Source organism: Myotis yumanensis, unplaced genomic scaffold, assembly GCF_028538775.1.
Source record: "Myotis yumanensis isolate MYYU_CA2020_CCGP unplaced genomic scaffold, mMyoYum1.0.hap1 SCAF_9, whole genome shotgun sequence".
NCBI lineage: Eukaryota > Metazoa > Chordata > Mammalia > Chiroptera > Vespertilionidae > Myotis > Myotis yumanensis.
In genome coordinates, this window is record NW_027223760.1 from 5,543,382 (window position 1) to 5,566,535 (window position 23,154).

The 23,154-nt window shown below is 42.7% G+C and overlaps 1 protein-coding gene across 3 annotated transcripts in view; it reads left to right on the forward strand.

The window, feature by feature from the left end:
* Positions 1-23,154, forward strand: part of LOC139016094 (GTPase IMAP family member 4-like) — a 39,592-nt gene that overhangs the window by 763 nt on the left and 15,675 nt on the right. Inside the window, exons 1-4 of one of the 3 annotated variants that reach the window (XM_070423709.1) lie at positions 14,041-14,295; positions 18,018-18,104; positions 18,797-18,845; positions 20,053-20,841. In XM_070423709.1, the coding sequence (XP_070279810.1) occupies positions 18,803-18,845; positions 20,053-20,841 (832 nt within the window). In that variant the 5' untranslated portion in view covers positions 14,041-14,295; positions 18,018-18,104; positions 18,797-18,802. Of the gene's footprint in view, positions 1-14,040; positions 14,296-18,017; positions 18,105-18,796; positions 18,846-20,052; positions 20,842-23,154 lie in introns of those variants that run through there. The other 2 variants (XM_070423708.1, XM_070423707.1) reach the window with 2 other exon arrangements.

Below are 23,154 nucleotides of genomic sequence, written 5' to 3' on the forward strand. Positions count from 1 at the left end.
GCCATCGTCTAGTTGCTTCCATGGAGTTGGAAGGCTGTTCTTTGGGGCCCTCTGTTTGTCTGTGTCTGTGTTTTTCTGTTTTCTGTGGACTTACTGGACGGATGTTATGGGACGATGGGACGGACTCAGACTGCTCCTTTGGGTATTGTGATTGATCATTTCAAGGAGACTGGGGGAGGCTGTAGAGCTCCCTCAGGAGTTGGGAAGTTGTTATTGTTTAAACTCTGAGTGAATGTCTGGTGAAAGTGTGTGAGTGTGGAGGGAGGGGGCCTGCCCTCTCCCCTCCTTTGTGTGGCTACACGACTTCGGTCAGGTGGGCATCTGAGTGAGGATCTGTGAAAACAGGTCACCCCCTCCCCAAGTAAATGCGCCTGGGATTTCTGTGCACGTGTAGAGAGAAAAGCTGGCTTAAAACTAATGCGCGCACTGTCCGATTTTGGATAGAGTTTTGAGCTAGAGTCTCTTTGCAGATGTGCAGGATGGAGCCCAAGACTGATCATTTACCCAAAAAAAAAAAAAAAAAGAAAAAAAAGGATTCTAGCTAGATTCTAGACTGATTGAGAAATGCTGAATATTTTGACTTGCCAGCTAAAAGTTTAAGGTTAGGATTGAATTGGGAAAATTTGTGTAATTCTGGTAACTAAATGCCTTTGCTTATTGATCCTGATTTGCAAAAAAAAAGTGTAGACAGCCACCATTTTGGGCTGCATGACTTGGCAGCCGCCATGTCAGCCACATGACTTGCTACTCCCCTGAGGGCCGCCATCTTGAAACAGCAAAGGCCCCTCCCTCTGATTTAGTCAAGGGTGGAGCTTTAAGGTGGAGTTTTATGGGGCAGGAAGTGTGCTTGCCTCACGGATTTATTTAATACTATTTTTAAGCTAATCTCTTAAATCTAGAAAACCCTGCTTTCCTTAAACTAAAGGCAATTAAAGGTTATATGTTCCCTCCCTAAACAAAAGTTAAATAGCTTATGTCAAAGTCTTAAAAGGGACTGATAGCAGTAATCCAATTTCTAAAGTATTATTTCAGGTAGAAACTGGTTTCATACTGGGCTTAGAGGGCACATTTTTCCTATGCCTGGGAGGGACAGCATAGCTGTCCCAGGATCAGAGGGCTCCAGTTAACTTATCAACTCAGTGTTCTGGAGACCCAGGACTGTAATTTAGATAACATGCCTAAGTTTAACCCAGGTTACCCACGGGCTCTAGATAATATGTTAATCAAACTAGGTTATCTGTTGGTATTTTGTGCTGTAAATGTGGCATGCACCTGTGTAAAAGTGTTTTTGTTTATTCCTGTTTTGTTTTGTTTTCTCCTGTGGTGATTCAAAGTTTTTAATGGGAAATGTTATCTGTCTTTATTGAAAATTGTTTAGCTAGTGAAATTTCTGTTTGTGTCTAAAAAAAAAAAAAACAAAAAAAACAACAACAACCACAGGCTTGATTTCTTTGAGGCTGAGTGCTCTGACCAATAGCAAAGTACCCTGAGCGGCCGCTGGGATCTTTCCCTAAGGGCGCTTGCTCTCTGTCAGAGGTGGAATCGGCCCGCCTAACTAGTAAACATCTCTGTCTGTTTGCTGAGAACTTTGATTTGCTATGTGATATTCTGTGCTGGGTTGGGATTTTGAAATTCTGGGGTAGATTTAAAAGGTATTTGTGGATTTTCTAGTCTGATTGGGACATTTAAGGGTGGGGCTCACAGTTCCTTAGGGCAGAGATTTTATGGGCCCTTCCCCCTGCCTGTGAAAGGAAGGCAACAGGCCCTAGAATCTGTACGAGACCAGCCCAACCCCAACTCCTCATCAGCACAGACCAGGAGATTGGGTCTACGACAGAAGGCACCGCCAGGAGACCCTCGAACCACGTTGGAAGGGTCCCTACACTGTGGTGCTGACGACCCCCACCGCTCTCAAGGTAGACGGCGTAGCAACCTGGGTCCATCACACTCACGTCCGGTCAGCGGACCCATCCGTGATCCGGGAAGACTTCGTCACCAAATGGAGCGTCGATCGAGATCAACGCCACCCGCTCAAGCTCAAGCTACGGCGTGCTCAACCTGCCTGATGCTGGTAACATTGCTCGCGATCACTCCTGCTGCTGGGAGCCCCCACAATACTGTGTAATAGACTTAGATGATGCCTGCATCTTCATGGACATGGCTCCAAAGAGACAAGGACAATTTATAGGAAGGTCAAGAATAGACTCTAGTAGGATTTGGCTGCCTGAAGCGGCCGTGATGCCAATATTATGTTTCATTGTATTGATATGTTATATTGACCTTTGATTCTCTTGCAGGTTTGAATGTATGTTGACTGTCCTGGAAGGGGACTGTGTGGGGTGAACCCCAAGAGTAGAGGGTGTCTGGCTGCCAAGAGGGCAGGTGCCCAACTGGGCAGGGAAGGGTGCCCATCAGGTTTTGGTCTCTGTTGAGAGACAGTTGATGGTTGGCAGCCTGTATATTGTCTTGCAGGCCTGCGTAACCATGCCCATGTCAGGGATAGTACAAACCTCAACTGTAGAAAGCTGGGAAAGGCCTGTTTGGAATAGAAGGTCTAAGGCATGGTTATGCATAGAAAGAAAGTTTAATGCCAACAGTTACTGTTTTGTTATAACTCCATGAAAAGGAATTGGCAAGGAAAAATCAGAAAATCTTAGAGCAGATCAGTATGTTTTTCTCCTTACATAATTCCTCTGAAATATTGGCAATGCTAAATAAGTCATGGCAATACATTTCTTTGCATAGATTCAATAAGACTGGTTCCTAATAGTGGTTTTATTAATGGAAAACTTTGACTGGAGTATCATGTTTTAAAGAGCCCTGTCTGAGCTCTAAAGACTTGAAGCCAGTAAAAATGCCACGAAGAAAGCCTGGTATCCTGCTTGGAAGCCCTGAAGATGGCTGGCGCTGGAGCGTCAGGCCCATGCCCTACCATTATTGGCGGTTGGTAAGAGTAGAAGGGGAACAGTAGGGATGCCTCTGCATTCCTGCGGAACCCCCACACACTCTGGGCCGCAACAAGTAGGAGGGCTACTGAGATGGGCTTAAAGCCTAGAGCGTGGGCTCAGGTGGAGTTGCTACAGGTGAGGGATTCACCTAACTCAGCAGATACTGCAGGCGGGCCTGATGGCAGCTGGGTGGCGCGACTTCCTGGCCTTACGGGGCACATTAAGATTCAACCATGAGATTCCAGCAAAGGTAGTCAGTTACCATTCTTGTTGTGTTTATGCAAACATCAGGACAGTAGATAAATTAATCTTGATTTGGCTTTTTGATAGCCATGGAGGAATTTTAAGAAGAAAAATCCTATTTCAATAGAAGTTGTTAAAGCTAAAATGGTTTCTTTCCCTTCCACCAGACCATTTGTTAAGATATGCCCAGTACGGGCCTCTAGCGACGGTGGAATAGAAAAGCAGTCCGTCTCATGATTGAGCCGGAAGTTCCAAGACAAAGGGGGGAATGAAAGGGTGAGGGCTAGGCCCTCCACCTTGTCCTAGGGTAAGGGCTACGCCCTCCACCTTGCCCCAGGGTAAGTGCTCCATCTTACCTTGGCCACGTGCTTGGCAAGGAGCTCCTTCCCGGAAGTCTAAGCCTCTGCTAGCCACACCCAGGAACAAGACACAGACTTGTGCCTGGCCAATCGGCAGAGCACAGTCCTTTCTCCTCCCCTTCCTCCAACTCCCCCTATATAACCCGTCTCCACACAGAGTTATCTCTCTCTCTGCTTCCTGTCGCTGCGTCGGCAAGGTGGGGGAGCCGAGCTAGCTCGAATAAAGACTCTTAAGCTTTTGCATCGGACTGGTGGCTCCCTGATGTGGTTTCTTGGGGATCCTGAAATCTGGGCATAACAGTTGGGTTTTGCTTTTTTAAAAATCAATATGACTGCCCCATTAGAGCATGAAGATAATTTACATCTAATATGATTATTGATAAGGTTATGTTTAAATTCATCCTCTTTCTATTTGTTTCTATTTGTCCCATCTACCTTTTTTTTGCCTTTTCTGCTTTTATTGTGAATTTTAAAAATTCTGTTTTATCTCAACTGCTGCTTTATTAGCTATATATCATTTATTTTTCTTAGTGGTTGCTGCACAGTTTACAATGTGCACCTTTAACTTATCATATTCTACTTTCAGTGAATATTATATCACATCACATGTGCTGTAAGGTCTCTTTCCACCTTCTGCATCATTGCTATACATTGTACATTTACAGAAAACATAAACTCAACCATATATTATTATTTTGCTTTCAAAAACCAATTGGTTTTTGCAGAAATTTTTAATTGATAAAAAGAATATTATCTGTTCATCCACCCAATTCATGATTTTCGGTGGCTCAGTCCTTTGTGGAGGTGCCAGTTGTCACCCATTTTCATTTTCTGCACAACTGACCCATGTGTGGATCAGTCCTGCGCAGCCTGTTGTTCAGTGACCAGAAATGGTATACATATAAACACATCTAAGCAAATTTAAAAATATTAAAAAAACACTAAGTATCTTTTATGACTACAATAGTGTAAAGGAAGGGTATAATGATAGATACAACGTTAAGACAGAAGAAAGATCTCAAATAAATAACTTAACTTTACATCGAGGAACCAGAAAAAGTGAGACAAACTAACAAAAATTCAGCAGAGGAAGGAAACAGAGATCAGAAAAATAATAGAAAATATAAAGAAAACAAGAATGCTAGAAGCTATGTTTTGAAAAGATAAACAAAATGTACAACCATTTCACTAGACTAATTTTTTCAACTAAAGAAGGCTCAAATAAATAAAATCATAAATGAAAAAGGAGACATTACTACTGATGTCATAAAGATATGTGGACGAAGGGGGCCACACGCTGACCTGACAAGCTCAGGGAAGGTCTGCGTGGCAGCCTAGCAGACTCAGAGACCTAAAATAACCACAAAGGATGGTCTGAAATTAAACTTTAACTAAAAACAGTTATGGTGGGCAGTTACGTCCTAGGCCAGTATCTTCACTGAGGAGGTCAACCTTCACCATAACTGAGCTTATCTGTCTTTTTGCATCTATGATAACATGCCCTTGAAATGTCTGGGTAACTTGTGACTTCCCTGTATCTGGAGCCCCTGGGGCACAGCCAGGTCTGCCTGGCCCAGGACAGATGCCTCAGATTCTTTCATTTATCATGTTAATTGTTCCTGCACCCACCTAAATATGTGTCCATCATTTTACCTTTTATCCTATCCTAGAGGTTTCCCCGCTTCGCTTAATCCCACCTCCTTAAATCTGTCACCAATGAATTTCATGTAACCCACCTATGTTCCTCCTTTGATTGCAATGTATAAATACGAATGTAACCCTGCCATTCTCCTGAGCACTATCTCAATTCCTTGAGGTTCTGCTTCCCGGCATATGTCGACAGTTTGGCTCAAATAAACTCACCAAAAATTCCTTACAGGTTTCAATGGTTTTTTTTTACGTTGACAGATACAAAGGATCATAAGAGACTACTATGAACAGTCATGTGCCAAGAAATGGATAAATTTCCTAGAAACATAAAACTTACCAAGACTGAGTCATAAAGAAACAAAAAATATGAACAGGCAAATAATGAGTAAGGAGATTGAAGCAGAAATAAAAAAATCTACCAACAAAGAAAAACTCTCACCAAACAGTTTCAAACATTTGAAGAGCAATTATTACCCATCCTTCACAAACTCTCCCAAAAAGGGCTGAAGAAGGAAAACTTCCAAACTCATTTCATGAGGCCAGAATAACTCTGATATCAAAATCAGACAAGGGCACTATAAGATAAATAAAACTAAAGGCCAATCTCTCTGATAAATAGAAATGCAAATATCCTCCACAAAAAATTAGCAAACTGAACTCAATGGCACATTAAAAGGATCATAGGCTACCATCAAGTGGGATTTTAATAAGGGTGAAACTCCTCTTATTAGAGTAAACCTGTACCGTGTTATGGTGGATATCATTGTTAGGACAAGAATCTTAAGGTTTGGGCAGCTCTTACTAATTGCATTTTGTTATGTGTTTAAATGTAGCACAGTATTTTGTAGGCATAGCAGTAAGCAAGATGAGCTTGACAGGAACCCAGCCCAACCACGAAATTGTAGCCAACTGCAAAGAAGAAATCAACATTTAATTAACCAATTAGTGTATAAAAGCACTCCCTTTGGGGAGACAGAGCTTTGTCTGTGAATCCCCCTTCTCCTTTACTTGCTGAAGGAAATAAAACTACCTTGTGACAACCATGTCTTGTGCTTAAATAGAGCATCCAAAGTGTGAAAGCCTTGAGTAATATCATGAAACTTTAGAGACAAAAATGTCTAAGGCCAAGATAGATTCGCAGATACAGGATCTAAGAGTTGCTGGTGAGTTAACAATAGCTGGTACAGATGTCAACCAAACAATAGTTTCCTGCTGTGGATAACAAACACTCCTCTACTTGCAACAAATGAAGAAAATGCTATGGTGCAATGACTAAAATGACCACATTTATGATGAGTTTGTCCTCATAGCCAAACTCTTTTCAAGGTAACAATTTGCTTGTTGCTTCTTACTATGTGTTCCTAAATTTAAGACAAAGGTTGGTGTGAAGTGTTAAAAAATATAAACTTATTTCCCAAACAATGGCCTCTAATCTATAATAATAAAAGCATAATATGCTAATGAGACTGGACAGACGAACAACCTTCTGGACATCAATCCAGACATCCTTTTGGATGAAGCCACAGTGGTGGGGGCCGAGGCAGAGGTGGTTAGGGGCAATCAGGTAGGCAGGCAGTTGTTAGGGGCGATCAGGTAGGCAGGCAAGTTGGGTAGGGGCTATGAGGAAGGCAGGCAGAGTGGTTAGGGGCAATCAGGCAGGCAGGCAGATGTGGGATTGGGCCTAAAACGGCAGTCAGAAACTTCCTGAGGGGTCCCGGATTGTGAGAGGGTGCAGGCTGGGCTGAGAGACCCCTAGCCCCCATGCATGAATTTTGTGCACCAGGCCTCTAGTTTTGCGTACTCTTCTTGGTTCTTAGATGGGAGAAGCTCAATGTAACTGTTACAGATGCCTCCAGAATATGTGTGAATAATGGGCACAAGGTTCTGCATTATGGTGGCTTTTCCCTGCAGAAATTTTCAGACAAAGTATTTCCAATGGACTTGGTCACTTATCCAGCAGTTGTTAGTGAAGTGCCCAGCAAGGAACCCATATTGGAATGACCTTTAGAACTCCAGCTCTGAGCAACAAACAAGTGCTTGGTCTCAAGCTGCACCAGAAGCCACCCGGAGTGTGAAACCACAAGAGCAAAGTATAAGCCAGTCTCAAACCCAGTCACCTAGAAAATAAAGGATGATGAGACCAAAAGCTGCAAAACAGGAAGCACAGCACAAAACCGCTTTTCTCAGCCAACATCATGAGACTGTGAGATAGAGAAATAAAATCAAGAATGAAAGAGAAACAGAAAGCAATCAGACAACTGAAATAACAGGCAGCAGCCAGCAAACAGATGGGAAAACCAGTTGGAGAAAATTCCAAGGAGGCAGCCCTTTTCCTGATTTGAATGGAGTCTTTTAAAAGTCAAAGAAAACAAATGGATACCAGAAATAACCACACATAGGTCTTCTTTTAAACCTGACGGGAGTAACCTGAATGTTTTTTGGTCCACACTTGCTGTTTGTGCCTATCATTTATTCAATATTCTGAATATCTGGGAAATTTAAAAATGTTTGTTAAATTGACTTTTCCTGCCTTTCAATACAAAGTGGGGAGGAGGGAGAGTAAGGTGTTTGGTTTTGTTGTTTTTTAAACCAAAGCTGGATGGCCTAAAAGAGACATGTGATTTTTATCCACTAAGGAAGAGGGTCTCATACACACAAATAAAAGCATCTTAAAAATTAGAGGGGAAAAAAGCAGTTGTTAGTGAAGAGCCCAGCGAGGAACCCATATTGGAAGGACATGTTGAGCCAAGAGAATAGAGTCATCAAAGTGAGAGAGGAAGGCTGTGTGCTGATTCTTGTTCTCTGCAGCATCTCCAGTAAGGGTTCTAAAACTAAAAAAGAAAGAAATGGGTAAGAATGAATAGTTCTGCATAAATACCAGTGTGTTTTTTTTAAGAAACATTATAAATGGTGCATTTGGGGCTTTCAGAGTCACAGAGTGCACTGTTTCTTCTGCAGTCTGTGATTCAGAGTGCACAGACTGCACTAGAAACAGTGCACTCTGTCACAGGAAAAGCTGAAGAAAAGGAAGGGGAACTCTTAGAAACAGAGGGGAGGACTGTGAAGTCTTCCATGCTGTGTAATGATAGTTTGGACCAATTTCACCAAGTCATCAAGGAGTAGGGGACACTCATCTGACATACGACTGACAAATTATACATTGAGTGCCTTGGACATATCAGATTTTGGGATGTAATTCAATAAGTAAAGTATAGTATAAATCCCAGATATCTATACTTATATATGGTACATACTTCTCACATATGTACTTGTATTTATAAGTTGCAGCATTTATTTTTTTAAATATATTTTATTGATTTTTACAGAGAGGAAGGGAGATGGATAGAGAGTTAGAAACATCGATCAGCTGCCTCCTGCACACCCCCTATTGGGGATGTGCCAGCAACCAAGGTACATGCCCTTGACCGGAATCAAACCTGGGACCCTTGAGTCTGCAGGCCGACGCTCTATCCACTGAGCCAAACTGGTTAGGGCATAGTTGCAGCATTTAATTTGCTAGTATTTTGGTGAGGATTTTTATGTCTATACTAGAGGCCTAGTGCACAAATTTGTGTACGGGTGGGGTCCCTCTTGGTAGCCTGCAGGGATTGGGCTGAAACCTGCAGTCCCACACTGCCTGCAACTCCTCTATGCCATTCCCACCCATCCCAGCCCCACTGTGCCTGCCATAGGCTTGCGCCCAATCAGTCCTGATCGGGAGAGACTCCTGCTGGAGCAGTGGCTCTCCCTAGCCATGAGCCCTGTGTCTGGCAACCTCCCAAAGGGAGTGACCTGCGGGATTGGGCCGAAACCTGCTCTCTGACATCATCTGAGGGGTCACGGATTCCAAGAGGGTGCAGGCCAGCCTGAGGGACCCCCCGTGGTGAACGATCGGGCTGGGGAGGGACCGTGGGAGGGCTTCAGGGTGTGTTTGGCCCATCTTGCTCAGTCCTGATTGGCCGAACCTCAGCAGCAAGCTAACCTACTCGTCCGAGCATCTACCCCGTGGTGGTCAGTGCACAACATAGTGACTGGTCGACCAGTTGACTGCCCCCTGGTAATCAGTGCATGTCATAGTGAGCAGTTGAGCATCCTTAGCATATCATTAGCATATTACACTTTGATTGGTTGTTCAGTTGTTATGCTGTTTGGTGTATTTGCATAATACCCTTTTATTATATAGGATTCATAAAGACTATTGGTCCATAGTTTGTTTTTTCTTACAGTATCTTAGAAGGACACTGACCTCATGGAATAAATGGTTAAATACTTCCTCTTCTCCTGGTGTTTGAAAGTATCTGCAATATATTGATGTTAATTCCTTAAATGTTTAATGAATTCACCAGTGAAGCCATCTGGTACTGGGCTTTTCTTTGGTTGTAGGTTTTTATTTTAATTTAACCTCGTTAGATTTTATTTTGGCTTGAGTCACTTTCAGTAGTTATTATTCTTCTAGGAATCTAATGTACAGCATAAAAATGCAAAAGAGAAAAAGAAAATTTTGTAAGCAGTTAGCTGACAGCTTCCTGCTGCCAGAGCAAAAGCCATGCCCTTCCCAGGCCCAGCTCAGCAGAGCTCCCAGTGTCTGCCCAAGCAATATGTGGCTATGGGTCAGTCTTTGCCCCAGAATTCTCTACTGCATAGGCACAGGCTTTGCCAGATCTGGGGATCTCTTTGTCCAACCCAGCTACTACTTTCCTTTCCTTTTCAAATGTGAGATCTTAGTGAGGTCTGATGCTTCCTCTGCCCAATGGAGTGGCTGTGCCTGGCAGTCCAGAGCTTGGTGGACCAAGAGCTGGACAGCGGGAGCCTGGGATGCTGGTCTGGTTGCCTTGGATGGCAGTGGGCAGGCAGACTGGGGAAACTACGCTGCTGAGCTCCTTGGTCCTGTTCTGCCTGCTACTTGCCCGGCTCCGACTCAGTCCAGGACCCACAATGCAGGTCTAAAGCTTGCAAGAAAGGAACCTGGAGCTGAGCAGGAAGTAACATTTCCTTCCACAGGAATCCTGTGGCTGCAGACAGAGTTTTAATGACACTAAACTGAACCCTATCAACGTTGCAAAGGCCCAAAGTTCACTTTTTAAGGTTTCAAGTCTCCCTTTTGACAAGAGGCACACAGTTTTAAAATTAATTTGTCTAACTTCAAAATGTCCTAAAGTGTTTTAGTAGTCTCCATGCATCTCTCCTCTCTTGAAAAATACAGAAATTGTTGGTTGTTTTTAGTAGAAAATGGATTCATGGTAAAGAGCAAACAACCATTTTATTTTGAGCTTTTTTTAAAAAGAAATTTAGACACTCCCTTCTTCCATTAGGGCAGCTGAAAAGAAAAGAAAGAAAGGAAATACATGGTCTAGGTCAGTGATGGCGAACCTATGACACGTGTGTCAGAGGTGACACGCGAACTCATTTTTTTGGTTGATTTTTCATTGTTAAATGGCATTTAAACATATAAAATAAATATCAAAAATATAAATATTTGTTTTACTATGGTGTCAAATATCAAAAAATTTCTATATGTGACACGGCGCCAGAGTTAAGTTAGGGTTTTTCAAAATGCTGACACGCCGAGCTCAAAAGGTTCGCCATCGCTGGTCTAGGTGGCTTATAAACAACAGAAATGCATCTTCCACAGTCTGCAGGTTGGAGGTCCAGGATCAGGTTGCTGCATAGTTAGTTTATGGTGAGGGCTCTCCTGGGGTTGCAGACTGACAACTTGCATTTGTGTCCTGCATTCCATTTTCTGGCATGCTTTATGGCTCTTACAAAAGCAAAACAAAACAAAACAAAACAAAACAAAACAAAACAAAATAAAACAAAAAGCTCCTGTTTGCTCTTGGAGAAGCCAGGTAGTAGCTGGTGCTTTGGCAGAAGCTGCAGACCATGGAGGTGAGGCTGGTGGCTGTACCATCGGGTTTGACAGGGGTTGGGCCAGCCCATGAAAGTTCTTCAAGGCCACACCATTGGAAAACTAGATGGCATCCTTATGTTGTGTAAGAATCAACCAACCAAAAAACCAACCAACCAAGTAAATAAATAAGGCTTTTCTTATTTCTATTCTGAATGTGGGAGAGGAGTTTAAAGAAAGGCATTTCCTTATCTTAGCCATGCACAGGACCCACCTTTACACTGCACTTCAATGCCCCAAGTGGTTAAGGGCACAGGGAGGCCCAAGGTGGGCTATCTGGTTGGGTGAGCTGCAATGAGGGACCAAGTGTAGGGAACCTGAGGGGCATGCTGGCTGCAACAGTGAGGGGCTCTGTGAAGCATGGCTGCAAAAAAGTCCACTGTTAATTCCTGCTTTTAGCATCATCAGCAGCTATGCTGGGTTCATTCAGGAGCTCTGAGCCTGGAAGGGGTTCCATTGATGACCTGAGAGGCTCAGGGAGGGGCTGACCTTGGGGGAATAGATGGTTCTTAATATTTTATGATGAAAATAACCTCATGAACTATGAGGGATAATTCTCATTAACTTCCTTTGATTTAAAGAGGAAAATAACCTACTGAGAATTAAGAAATTTCCTAAGGACAAACAGAGACAAAAATCAGAATTGGAACTTATTTTCCTTACTAGCCCTTCTGGCATTTTCACCAATCCAGGCTTTCCATCCAATTTAAGCTGCTTCTTTACTCACCTGTTTATCCATTTTATACTACATATATGTCCTCGAATATCATAACTTAATTATTTGTGACTACATCATTCTGCAAAGACAAAATAAACTACTTTGATCAGTTCCAAAAGGAATTGGCATAGTTTAAAATATTTTATATTTTTAAAATTATGACACTTTCTGATGGAGCTAATGAGAGTATAATGTTGTGAACATGGTCATGCTGAATTAACTGTTAATCCTCACCTGAAGATATTTTTTCCATTGGTTTCTGTAGAAAAAGTGGAAGGGAGGGAAAGAGTTGAGAGAGAAGAGAGAGGACATCAACATGAGAAAGACACATCGATTGGTTGCCTCCCACAGGAGCCCTGGCATTGGCGAGTGATCAAACCTGCAACCCGGGTACGTACCCCTGACCTGGAATCAATCCGAGACCCTTCAGTGCATGGGCCTTCAGAAACACTGGCCAGGGCCCAAGACAATTTTGAATTGAATCTTCCTCAATGTTCCTTCTCAGGTCTTAGTTTGACTAAGATTCTTTGTTAGGTCTAAAAAATGTCTGGGCCTCAGAGATCACATTCTATTGTGAATAAGCTCCTTTGAAGAATAAGATTTTAAAAATCTCCGAACAATAAAAAAAATCTCCAAATAATCAGGACTAAGTTTACTAGAACTTTAGCTCTGGGGAGCTCATGTCTTTTTAGATGACCACAGGACCTGTCTGTTTAAATTATTGAGTTTTTCAATATTTTGGCATTTGCTATAACCCATGAACATAGACAATAGGGTAGGAAGGCCTCGGGCTAGAGGTGAGGGCAGGTTGGAGGGGATCAACGGGGGGACATAATACTTTCAACAATAAAGATTTAAAAATAAAAAAAAAATATTTTGGCATTTGCTTACTCATAGAAAGACCTCAGAGAGCTGCCATAATGGGATAGCAATTGCACAAAGAGTGGCATGAAATACCCAGTTGTTTGTCAGTTGTCTTCGGAAGAAGACTCTGTGAAAATGTTATAATGATGATGGCAGGTGTTTATATAAACTCAAAGAGAGGGGCTAAATGTCACATGGCATCCCCAACCTGATTCTCAAATTGTGCTATCAAAGATTTGAAGCATTTATTCTTAGAGAATGTTTAACAGTTTCTCCTCGTGGTCAATAGCATTTCTTCAGTGATTTTCTTTCTCAGAAACTTTGATTCTGACCTTTCCATGTTTGTCCCCATTAGATAACACAGTGCCCGGCATGTAAGATGGGATCAGCAAGTGTGTGGAAAATGAACGATTTTGTTGACTTCCCCATGGCCCTCCATACACTAGGTTCCTAGTTATGGACTTCTGACCTTTGTCTGAACTTTCTAGCACTGGCGTCTTCTTATTATAAAACAGCTGCAATCCACCATTCCATCTAGTAAAGTGTTCTTTCAGGCTGTGCTTTAAAGGACTTTTCCCCCCTGAATTCAAGGTTAGACCCTCTGTCCTCACTTATGTATATTGCGTGATTTGATACTATAAATCAATTTCTTGTTTAATAATCAGTATAAAACAGTACCTATAAGTAGAGCTTCCTTGATCCGCATATATACCAAATAAAGCTATTGGAATTGACCAACAGAATGTGGGAGCCTAAGCCCATATTGTGTTCTCCATCTCACGTTGCAAGGTAATTGTTCTATGTTTACTGCTCCAGCCTTAAATATGTGGTCAGTTGACGAATAGGGGAACAATAGCCCTGCTCCTGGTTGCCACCAGAATAAACCCATACATAATGCTCCAGTCCTTATAAGTTCCACAGGCTGCTCTGTCCAATGACAGAGAGAAGGCAACCAGCACCTGGGGTTGGGGAACCCATCAATGTCAAGTTCTTAGAGTTGGTCTTCCAGGTCCTCCTTGGATCAGTAGTGCCTGTCTGTCTCAAGTAGGAACATTCTAGAAACAGAGCCTTGAGAAGGACCTTGGGGAGTAAGGCTTGGCAGGTGCTCCTGTGATGGGTGCTGGGATGGGGTGGGGGATAGTGTTTGGGGGGCTAGTGGCCCATAGGAACTTTTCTATGTCACAGGGGCTGTTTCTGAATATGTTGGAGTTAAAGGTCTGTCACTGCCTGCATAGCCTCTGCCTCCACATATTGCTTATTTTAACAAGTCATAAAAAGGAAATGGGAGGTGCCTGGCAGCTGGCAGGCTCTGACAGGAAGCGTCAGATTAAGGGGACACAGCACACAGCCTCATCCCTCTGGTCTCTAGATACTGTTTGGCCACCCACTCCAAGGACCTGTCTCTATTGTGAGGGTTTGGGGGAGAGCGTTTAGCAATCCCCTTTCTTCTTCCTTCCCAGCAGTCTCGCCCTGGAACATTCGGCCTCCAGGGAGTTCCTGTGTAACTGTAAAAGCCTGGCTTCCTTTGTGTCTGCCCCACGCACCTTCCTGAGACCTGGGAGCACATTAGCAGGGCCACAGAACACAGCTTCCACAGCTCTGAGCCAGGTAAGGAGATACTGGGGTGGGTTCCAGTGCCTTGGAAGTGTGAGAGCCCATGGCTTAATGACAGCCACTCATTGCTGGTGTGATTTCAACTTCTAGTTTCTCAACTTCTGGGCTTATCCCTCAGTGAAAGGGGATGATGATGGTGGTGCTAGGAGCAACAGAGGGTTGACAGTGGGGAAACAGATGTGGGAAACATTCACTCTGTGCCCACACCCCAGCATATTCCAAAGCGTTCCTGGCTTTCTAGCTAATTGACTATGCTTAACCCATTGGATCTTCATTGAGAATCACAGGGTTTCATGAAGCTGAATGAATATTCTCATCCCATTATACAGATGGAAAAATTGAACTTCCCCATTAAATAGGGACAATCTTCTCAATTTACCATCTTAACTTCTTAAGTGACACCTCCACTGAGCCATGTGTTCCCCAAGTCCCAGACCCCTGAGTACACATTATCTTAGGATTTTGTCCTTCTGCAAACCACTCCATTTCCCCCCAAATAGGCCACACCTTCCTCTAACAAGAGGTAGGACTCAGCTGTATGACAAACAGACTCATTTTCAGGGCACGTGGAACAATCCCTTTGTCTGCTGAACTTTCTGTAAGAAATGTACCCAGAAATGCCAAGAAGTAAACTATAAAACAGGAGACTCTAAAAACAGGAAATATGGGGACTGTGGAATTGAGTGAAGGAGACATTTGTGAACAAGGCAGACAAGATATAGTTTGATTTTCCTAAAACAGCATGAGAGAGCCTGCTTTCTCATGGTTTGGTACAGAAAGGTATTTCCATGATAAAACCAGGCTCATGTAATTTTAAAATCCAAAGGTACATTATGTTCATTTCCTTCAACCCCCTGCCTCAACTAGACCCTCCTATTGTCCTGACAACGCTGTTATAACCTCTGCTTGCACACTGACTGCCACCCTCTCATTTTGGAGAAGATAAGTGGAATTTTCCTTTTAGACGAGGAATATGCCTCCATTCTCTGTCCTCCCGCTTTGGCCTGATCCAAGATTGACATGCACCACATTCCTGCAGGTCTGCCATGCTTCTCCCAGTCTTTTCTTATGCTTTACAGTCCTGTATTTTTGTTACTTGTTTGGTTGGTTTTTGTTAATCCCCACCCTGGATATTTTCCCATTGATTTTTAGAGAGAGTGGAAGGGAGGGGGAGAGGCAAAGAGAGAGAAATATTGGTGGGAGAGAGACATATTAATTGGGCTGCTTCCTGTACACGTCCCTCCTGGTACAAGGGATTGAGCTTGCAACTGAGGTAGGTGCCCTTGATCTGAACTGAACCCATGACACTTTAGTCCCTGGGACAATGCTCTAACCACTGAGACAAACTGATTATCGATACAGTCATGTTAATACTTTGTGACTCTTTTTAGCATCTTCATTAATATCCGTTGTCACTCTCCCCAGACACTTTGTTATGTGTTAATTTCTGCCTAAAAGCCCATTCCCCTGTGGACACATGTCTCCCCTGCCACCTGACATATTCAGAAGATGGTCCAGGAGAAGTACTACCCTGCATCTTAGTTACCAGAGTTTGGTTGACTTTCTGTGTCAGGCACCCTGATCCATTTGGGTCACACAGATAATCAAGTCAGCAAAATACCAGATGGTTTGTTTTAACCTGAAATGCTTCAATTTAGAGCAACTCCTGCCCCTGCAGTTTTCTCTTTGAATAACCTATTTTGGAAAAGCATCCACCCAATATTTTACAGTACAATTGTCTGTGTTGGTTTCAGGGCAGGCTTTCAGCCTGTCAGCCTCAGTTTTTGTCCTGACCATGGGACAACCACATTGTAGGTGAGGGTCCATGAGGCTGGGAACTTATTTAGATTAATTTTTCTCCTGTGGACTCGAGAATTCGTTGGCAAAAGGAGCTACTTTTCAGTTGTAGCTCCATGACAATTGTGTGACCTTGGGCAGGCATTTATTGCTCAGTTTCCTCACAAAAGGTCATGAAGTGTAGAAAAATATGGAATTTGAGCAGCGTTATCAAGAGCCAGAGTATAAATTCCCAGGGTTAAGGATAGTTTATGGAAGAGGGTGTGAGGAAATGCTCTTCTCTGGGCTTAAGCAAAGGAAGTGAGAAAGGGTCAGAAGAGGAAGAAAGAAAAAAAGGAAAATATGAAAATAGATGGCTTACCTAAGGAGGGCCAAAAAAAATCCCACTAAATTAATAGAAAAGTGTGCAAATATTTCTATATTACAGAAGCAACCTGAATAGCAAACACACTATGAAAACCATTTTTAAATTCAACGGTAATCAGTAAAATGGAAGTGTAAATTGATGAAGACATCATTATGTTTGTCCTTAATGTGATAAAAAAAAATTAAGAGTGTAATATCACCAAGTAAAGGTGCAGATTTGGGGACTTCTCACACATGGCTCATGTCAGTGAGAATTAGCATAGTGGACTTGAGTCATATTGACAATATCTAGTTAGGTGAAAGCCACCCATCAATTATTGCACAGAGATATGCAGTAGGTGGGGATTATTTTGCAAGAAACATATTTTGGAACAGCTTAAAACTTTATTAATAAACTAGAGGCCTGTTGCATGAAAAGATTCATGCACTAAGGCTTTCCCTTCCCCTGGCTGCCAGCACCAGTTTTCCTCTGACACCCGGGACCCAGACCTTCACTCTGGCCACCGCCTTCCATCTTTGCTCTGGACACAGTCTTTGCTGTGGCTGGAACCTTCAGTCTTTGCTCCTCGCTCCGGCGGGAGTCTTCAGTCTCAGGCCAGAGCTGCTCCTGTAGCTCCTTCCACCCCCCACCATTCCCCTCATAGCTTGATTGCTGCTTCGCCTGCAGACTTTGCCCATGGGTTCCTGGGTCCCAGGGTGCCGCCTTGCCTGTGGCCTGGCTTTCTGATTGTGATCACTGGCTGGCGGGCAGGCAAAGGCGGCCCCGGTTTTCGGATCCAGGGCTGGGGGGCAGGGCAAAGGCAGCCCTAGGGGAAGGGCAAAGGCGACCCTGGGGGCCACCTTTGCCCTGCCACCCGGCTCTTGCCTGCTGCCTGGGTTTCTGATCACCATTCTTCCATTCTTCCCCTTTCGCCTCCCATCATTGCGCCTATGTATGCAAATTAACCTCCATCTTTCTTGGCAGTTAATTTGCATGTCGCCCTGATTAGCCAATGGGAAGCGTAGCGAAGGTACAGTCAATTACCCTGTTTGTCTTTATTAGATAGGATAATTGGATAAAAATTTTACACAAATAATGTCATTTATGTAAAAGTTTAAAATGAAAAAACAGTATTAGACATTTCCTATAGATACATGTGTATGTAGAAGGGTAAATACATGAGATGACACATAAAATCCTCAGAATATTGGTTGCCTCTGAATGACAGTGGGAGGGAAAAGAACCCAGGGGAGTCAAAAAACATAAATGAAATTCATGTGAAATGTGTTAACTTTTCAATCAAACAGAATAGCTGTAGTAAAAATGCCAAAAAACTTGCCTTTGTTCATTGAAAATGTAGGTTTTTGTTTCATAAGTTTGTGTATATATTCACTTAAAAACTTGTTTCATAACTGCATAATATTTAAAACTGAATAACCAAATATAAACTCATCTTAGGTATGTCACATACTTGCCTTTTCTAACACCAAAATGAGTGACACAATATTATGCCTCATTTTAATGAAACATTTATGCCAATTCATGCCAATGGCTGTGCCAATTTCTCTTTAAGTCTTCTGAGATACAAAATGGTGATCACTGGGAGACAAGGACCTCAGAGCCAGCCAGGAAAAACATTTGATTAAACTCTGAGCAGGAGGTGAGTTTTTCTTGAATTTGTCCTCAGTGTTGATGCTTTCTCTTTGGCCATGGCACCCCCTTCTCCCCACCAACTGCTCAGGGGGCTAATCACAAACTTGCTAGAACAGAGAAAAAAATACCTTTCTGTAAATGACATTGGCTTGTTTGAAGTAATGAGAATTTCCAGGGCCCAACACGCTTTGTGTCACATGGGTATCCAGTGGCCAAGAGGAAAAGTACAGTGCGCCGTCCCAGGGGAAGGCTGGATCTGGGACATGAGTCCTTCAAGGACTGACATGAGGGGAAGTACTTTTTCCAGAAAGTTGGTCTACTATGAATCCAAAACATAAAATAAAATAATGTTCCCCTCTTCATTCTATAAAATAATCCTTTTTTCCATTTCATGCCTTTTCTAGTTGGAGGAACATAAGCAATGGATTGGCTTTAAAACATTTCCTGCTTTCCTGTAATCTGGGACAGAAAAAAAACAAGGGACCAAGCATTGTGTTCACAATGCATTGTGTTAGCATCACCAGGTTCACTTAAAATTATGTATAAACTTCTGAGGTCATAATGTGAGTTAGGAAATTAGCAATGGAAATGGTTCCTCCATGGGGAATTATTCTTAGGAGTCTGAACTGGAGGTGACGTCGGGCCTTACCAACTCCATGTGGACACTTACTTTTTATTCTTTTCCTGTTTTTACTCCAGAAGAGGATGGAAGAACTTCCAACGAGCAGATATGGAGCTATGGCTGAAGGTAAGAAAGCCTCTAAGTTCTCAAGAGGCACAGTTTCCTCACCTCAAACACAGTGACAGAAACCCAGTGATTTTACACTGAAGAAGAAAAAGTCAGTGCTCATTTCTTCTTTACCTTCCCCACCATCTTCACCCCCTCCTCTACATGACTCCTTCAGTATGATGCTCTCCATGCACATGAGGTGTGGGAAATGTGGAAATGAAAATTCAAGTCAGAAGTTGAAGGGTTTTGAACTGAATTGTTCCTTGTCCACTTTGAGCAGAATATGGAAATGTCTTCCAGAAAGATTTGCTAATCATGCAGACTACAAAACATCTCAGAACACTGTAGAAAAGGAAGAACCAACACAGAGTAGAAGCAATAAAATAATACATTTTAGGACACTGCAATGAACTTGGAATCCATTTGGGCTCATAAGAACTCTAGAACTCTTACCCTTCTTGGTCCCTTGAAGGTTTTAGCTCCTAGCTCAATGTCGCCCTCTCCAACACCACTTTTGTTAACTTCCTGTAATTCAATCAGCCAAGTAGGTGAATTTTCCATCACAGGTACTACTAAGAGTCTTAAATTCCATCCTTTTCAGCCACCCATCATAAGTCATCTCTCAGGCTTTGCCTTTGACATTAACTATGACCTTTCTGTTGTCTCAATTTCAAGCAGAGAACTCCCCACTCAAAGAACAGAGACCCAGGGACCTCAGCTGGTCCTTGGTGGAAGGTCACAGCTGACACTTCCTTTTCTCCCAAGGTTGAGGTGAATATGTTGAGCACATCTACACAAGTGTTCCTGGTTATTTGTGAGTGAAAAGAAGTGGTAATATTTTCCCATGTGTGACCTCTCATCCTTTGCATCTTTCTAAACTCACATTTATTTAACATGAAACTGGGCCAGTCACCATCCCTGCAGAAACACAGGGACCACTTTTATTTCAGTAAAACTATCTTCCTTGGTCTTGTGGAAGGACTTGGAGCCACCTCCTCAGTGTAGCAGTTCATACTGTTGGCTATGGGTCCAAGGTGGACTTCCTATATAGACTTCCTATGAATCCAGAACCTCCTAAAGTTGTTGGAAACTTTTGTATGTATTTAGATATGACCGTTTCCTGGAAGGGAGGTCCACAGCTTTAATGAGATACCATGAGGGTCCATGACTTAAAAATTGGGAGCAGCACTACCTTAATAAGATACACAATTTTTTTTCTTTTCAGGCAGTGTAGAAGATACCCAGTTGGCATCAAATTCCTCACTGAGGGTCATCCTGGTGGGGAAATCTGGTTGTGGAAAAAGTGCCACTGGGAATAGCATCCTCTGTAAAACTGTGTTTGAGTCCAGGCTGGCGGCCCAGGCTGTGACCAGGAAGTGCCAGTGGGCCACAGGCACGTGGAATGGAAGGAACATCCAGGTGGTTGACACACCCTCCATCTTTGAAGCCAAGGCCCAGGACCAAGAGATGTACAAGGACATTGGGGACTGCTACCTGTTCTCAGCCCCAGGGCCCCATGTACTTCTGCTGGTGACGCAGCTGGGACACTTCACTGCCCGGGACACGGTGGCAGTGAGGAGGGTGAAGGAGGTCTTTGGGGCAGGAGCCATGACACATGTGGTGGTCATCTTCACCCACAAGGAGGATTTAGGGGATGGGTCCTTGGAGGACTATGTAGCCAAAACGAACAACCATAGCCTGAGGAGCCTGATCCAGGAGTGTGGGAAGAGGTACTGTGGCTTCAACAACCGGGCTACTGGGGAGGAGCAGAGGGAGCAGCTGGAGAAGCTGATGGCTGTGGTCGAGAAGTGGGATAACCATAATAAAATCTATGAAAACGACCTCTTTCATGATGCACAGAAGCACAAGGGAGGCAGGGACAGCAACCCAGAAGAGTACCTGGCCAAAGTTCAAGCATACATTGAAAAGCAAAAGCGAGTTCTGGAAGATACTGGGAGTCAATGGGCATCCAAGGCGGTCAACAGAGTCAAAAATTATATCTTGTCTGACATAGGTATGCTATTCAGCTTCTTTTTTTAATTTTAATTTTTATGAAATATCTTTTCCATCTCTTCACTTTCAGTCTCTGTGTGTCCTTCATTCTGTGAGGAGTGTCTTGTATACAGCATATACATCTGTTTTGTTTTCTCATCTATTCAGCTACCCTATGCCCTTTGATTGGAGCATTTCATCCATTTACATTTAAATTAATTATTGATAAGTATTTATTTATTGACATTTTAAAAATTTATACCTATGTTGCTTTTTTATACCTTTGCTACTTCTTCTTAGAGAAGTTCCTTAAAAATTTCTTGTAATACTGGTTTGGTGGTGATGAACTCCTTAAACTTTTTCTTGCCTGGTAAGCCTTTTATCTCTCCATCAATTTTAACTGATGAACTTTCTAGGTGGAGTAATCTTGCTTTTAGGTCCTTACTTTTCATGACTTTGCATATTTCACACCAATCTCTTTAGGCCTCGCAAGTTTCTATTGAGAAATTAACTGGCAGTGTTATGGGAGCTTCCTTATAAGTAACTGTCTTTCTGTTGCTATTTTTAAGATTCACTTTTTGTTTCTATGCTTTGCCATTTAAATGATCATGCACATTGATGTGGTCCTTTTTGGGTTCATTTTGTTAAGGACTCTCTGCACTTCCTGGACTTGTGTGTCTTTTTTCTTCACCAGATTAGGAAAGATTCCAGTCATTATATTTAAAAATAGGTTAACAATCTCTTGCTCTCTCTTTTCTCCTTCTGGTAACCTTATGATGGGAATGTTTTTATGCTTTATAATGTTACAGAAATACATAAAATTATTCTTATTTTTAAAAATTATTTCTTCTTTTTGCTGCTTTGATTGGATGTTTTCCACTACCTTGTCTTCTAAATTGCTGACTTGATTATTTGCTTCACCAAATCTCCTGTTGATTCCTTCTAGTGTAGTTTTCATTATAGATATTGTATCCTTCATTTCTGACCGGTTCTTATTAATGGTTTCTATATTTTTTTTATGCTTGCTATCTCTCCATTTAAGTTCTCACTAAGTTCTGTGATCACCCTTATAACCATTGTTTTGAACTTTGTATCAGGTAGATGGCTTGCCTCCATTTCATTTACTTCTTTTTCCAGTGATTTCTCCTGTTCTTTTGTTTGGAGCTTGTTTCTTTGTCTCCCCACTTTGGCTGCCTCTCTATATTTATGTCTGTGTATTAGGCAGATCTGTGATGTCTCCAGTCTTAGTATGTTGATCTTACATAGTTGGTATCCTGTGTGGTTCAGTGGCACAGTCTCCCTGATCACTTGAGCTAGGTGTCCCAGGAATGTTCCATGTGTGGAATAAGTGAGTTGTCTTATTGTAGTTGAGTCTTGATTGCTGTTGGCTCATCCATGGGTGGAATTAACCCTCATGCTGGCTGACAATGAGGATAAACATCAACCACAGTGTAAAGCTGCTATGAAGGGTCTGACCCAATAAAGCAGAATTTCCCCATCAGTGTCTGGTGCCTACCAAGATCTCCCTCTGAGTGTATTGCTTGTGGGATCACTGGGTCATGCTCTGATATGTTCTAAAGCTCACAACCAGGTGTGTTATCTCTGGGACCTCTTGGGAGGAACTCTGGTTAGGCCAATGTCAGGACCTGACTGTGACTGATCCTGAGCTACCTGTTTGGAACTACAAAACAATTCAGTGTTTTACCGTCTCTGCTTGGCCTGAGCATGTGTGAAAGGGCCCAATATGTGCACCAATGATGGGATCCACCAGCACCAAGTCTGGAGGAAGGACAACAAAGGCAGAAAATTGTTATAGATAGTAAGGTGGTCCTGTCTCTTACATGAGCAAGTTTGTGCAGCTTCTCCCCTAACTTCCTCTTTCCTCCTCTTCCTCAATATCCTCAGCTTAGCATTGACTTCACATTTACAGAAAGGAGCAGGACCCAGATTTTCCAGATAAAGGCAGATGGGAGTTTGTGTGTATGTTGAGGGGAGAGCCAGGGAAATGTAGGGTTTGGTGTTGAGGGGTCCTCTCCCCTCAATCTATATCTTAAACGTCCTGGCAAACTTGATCTCAGCATAGACTTTTAAAAATATATATATTTTTTATTTTAGAGAGGAAGGGAGAGGGAGAGAGAGAAACATCAATGATGAGAGAGAATCATTGATTGGCTGCTTCCCGCAGGCCTCTATTGGGGATCCAGCCTCAACCCAGGCATGTGCCCTAAACAGAAATGGAACCGTAACCTCCTGGTTCATATGTTTATACTGAGCCATATTGGTTGGGCTCAGCATAGATTTATCATTCTTTCTGTTTCCTGTTTCTGCTGATTTT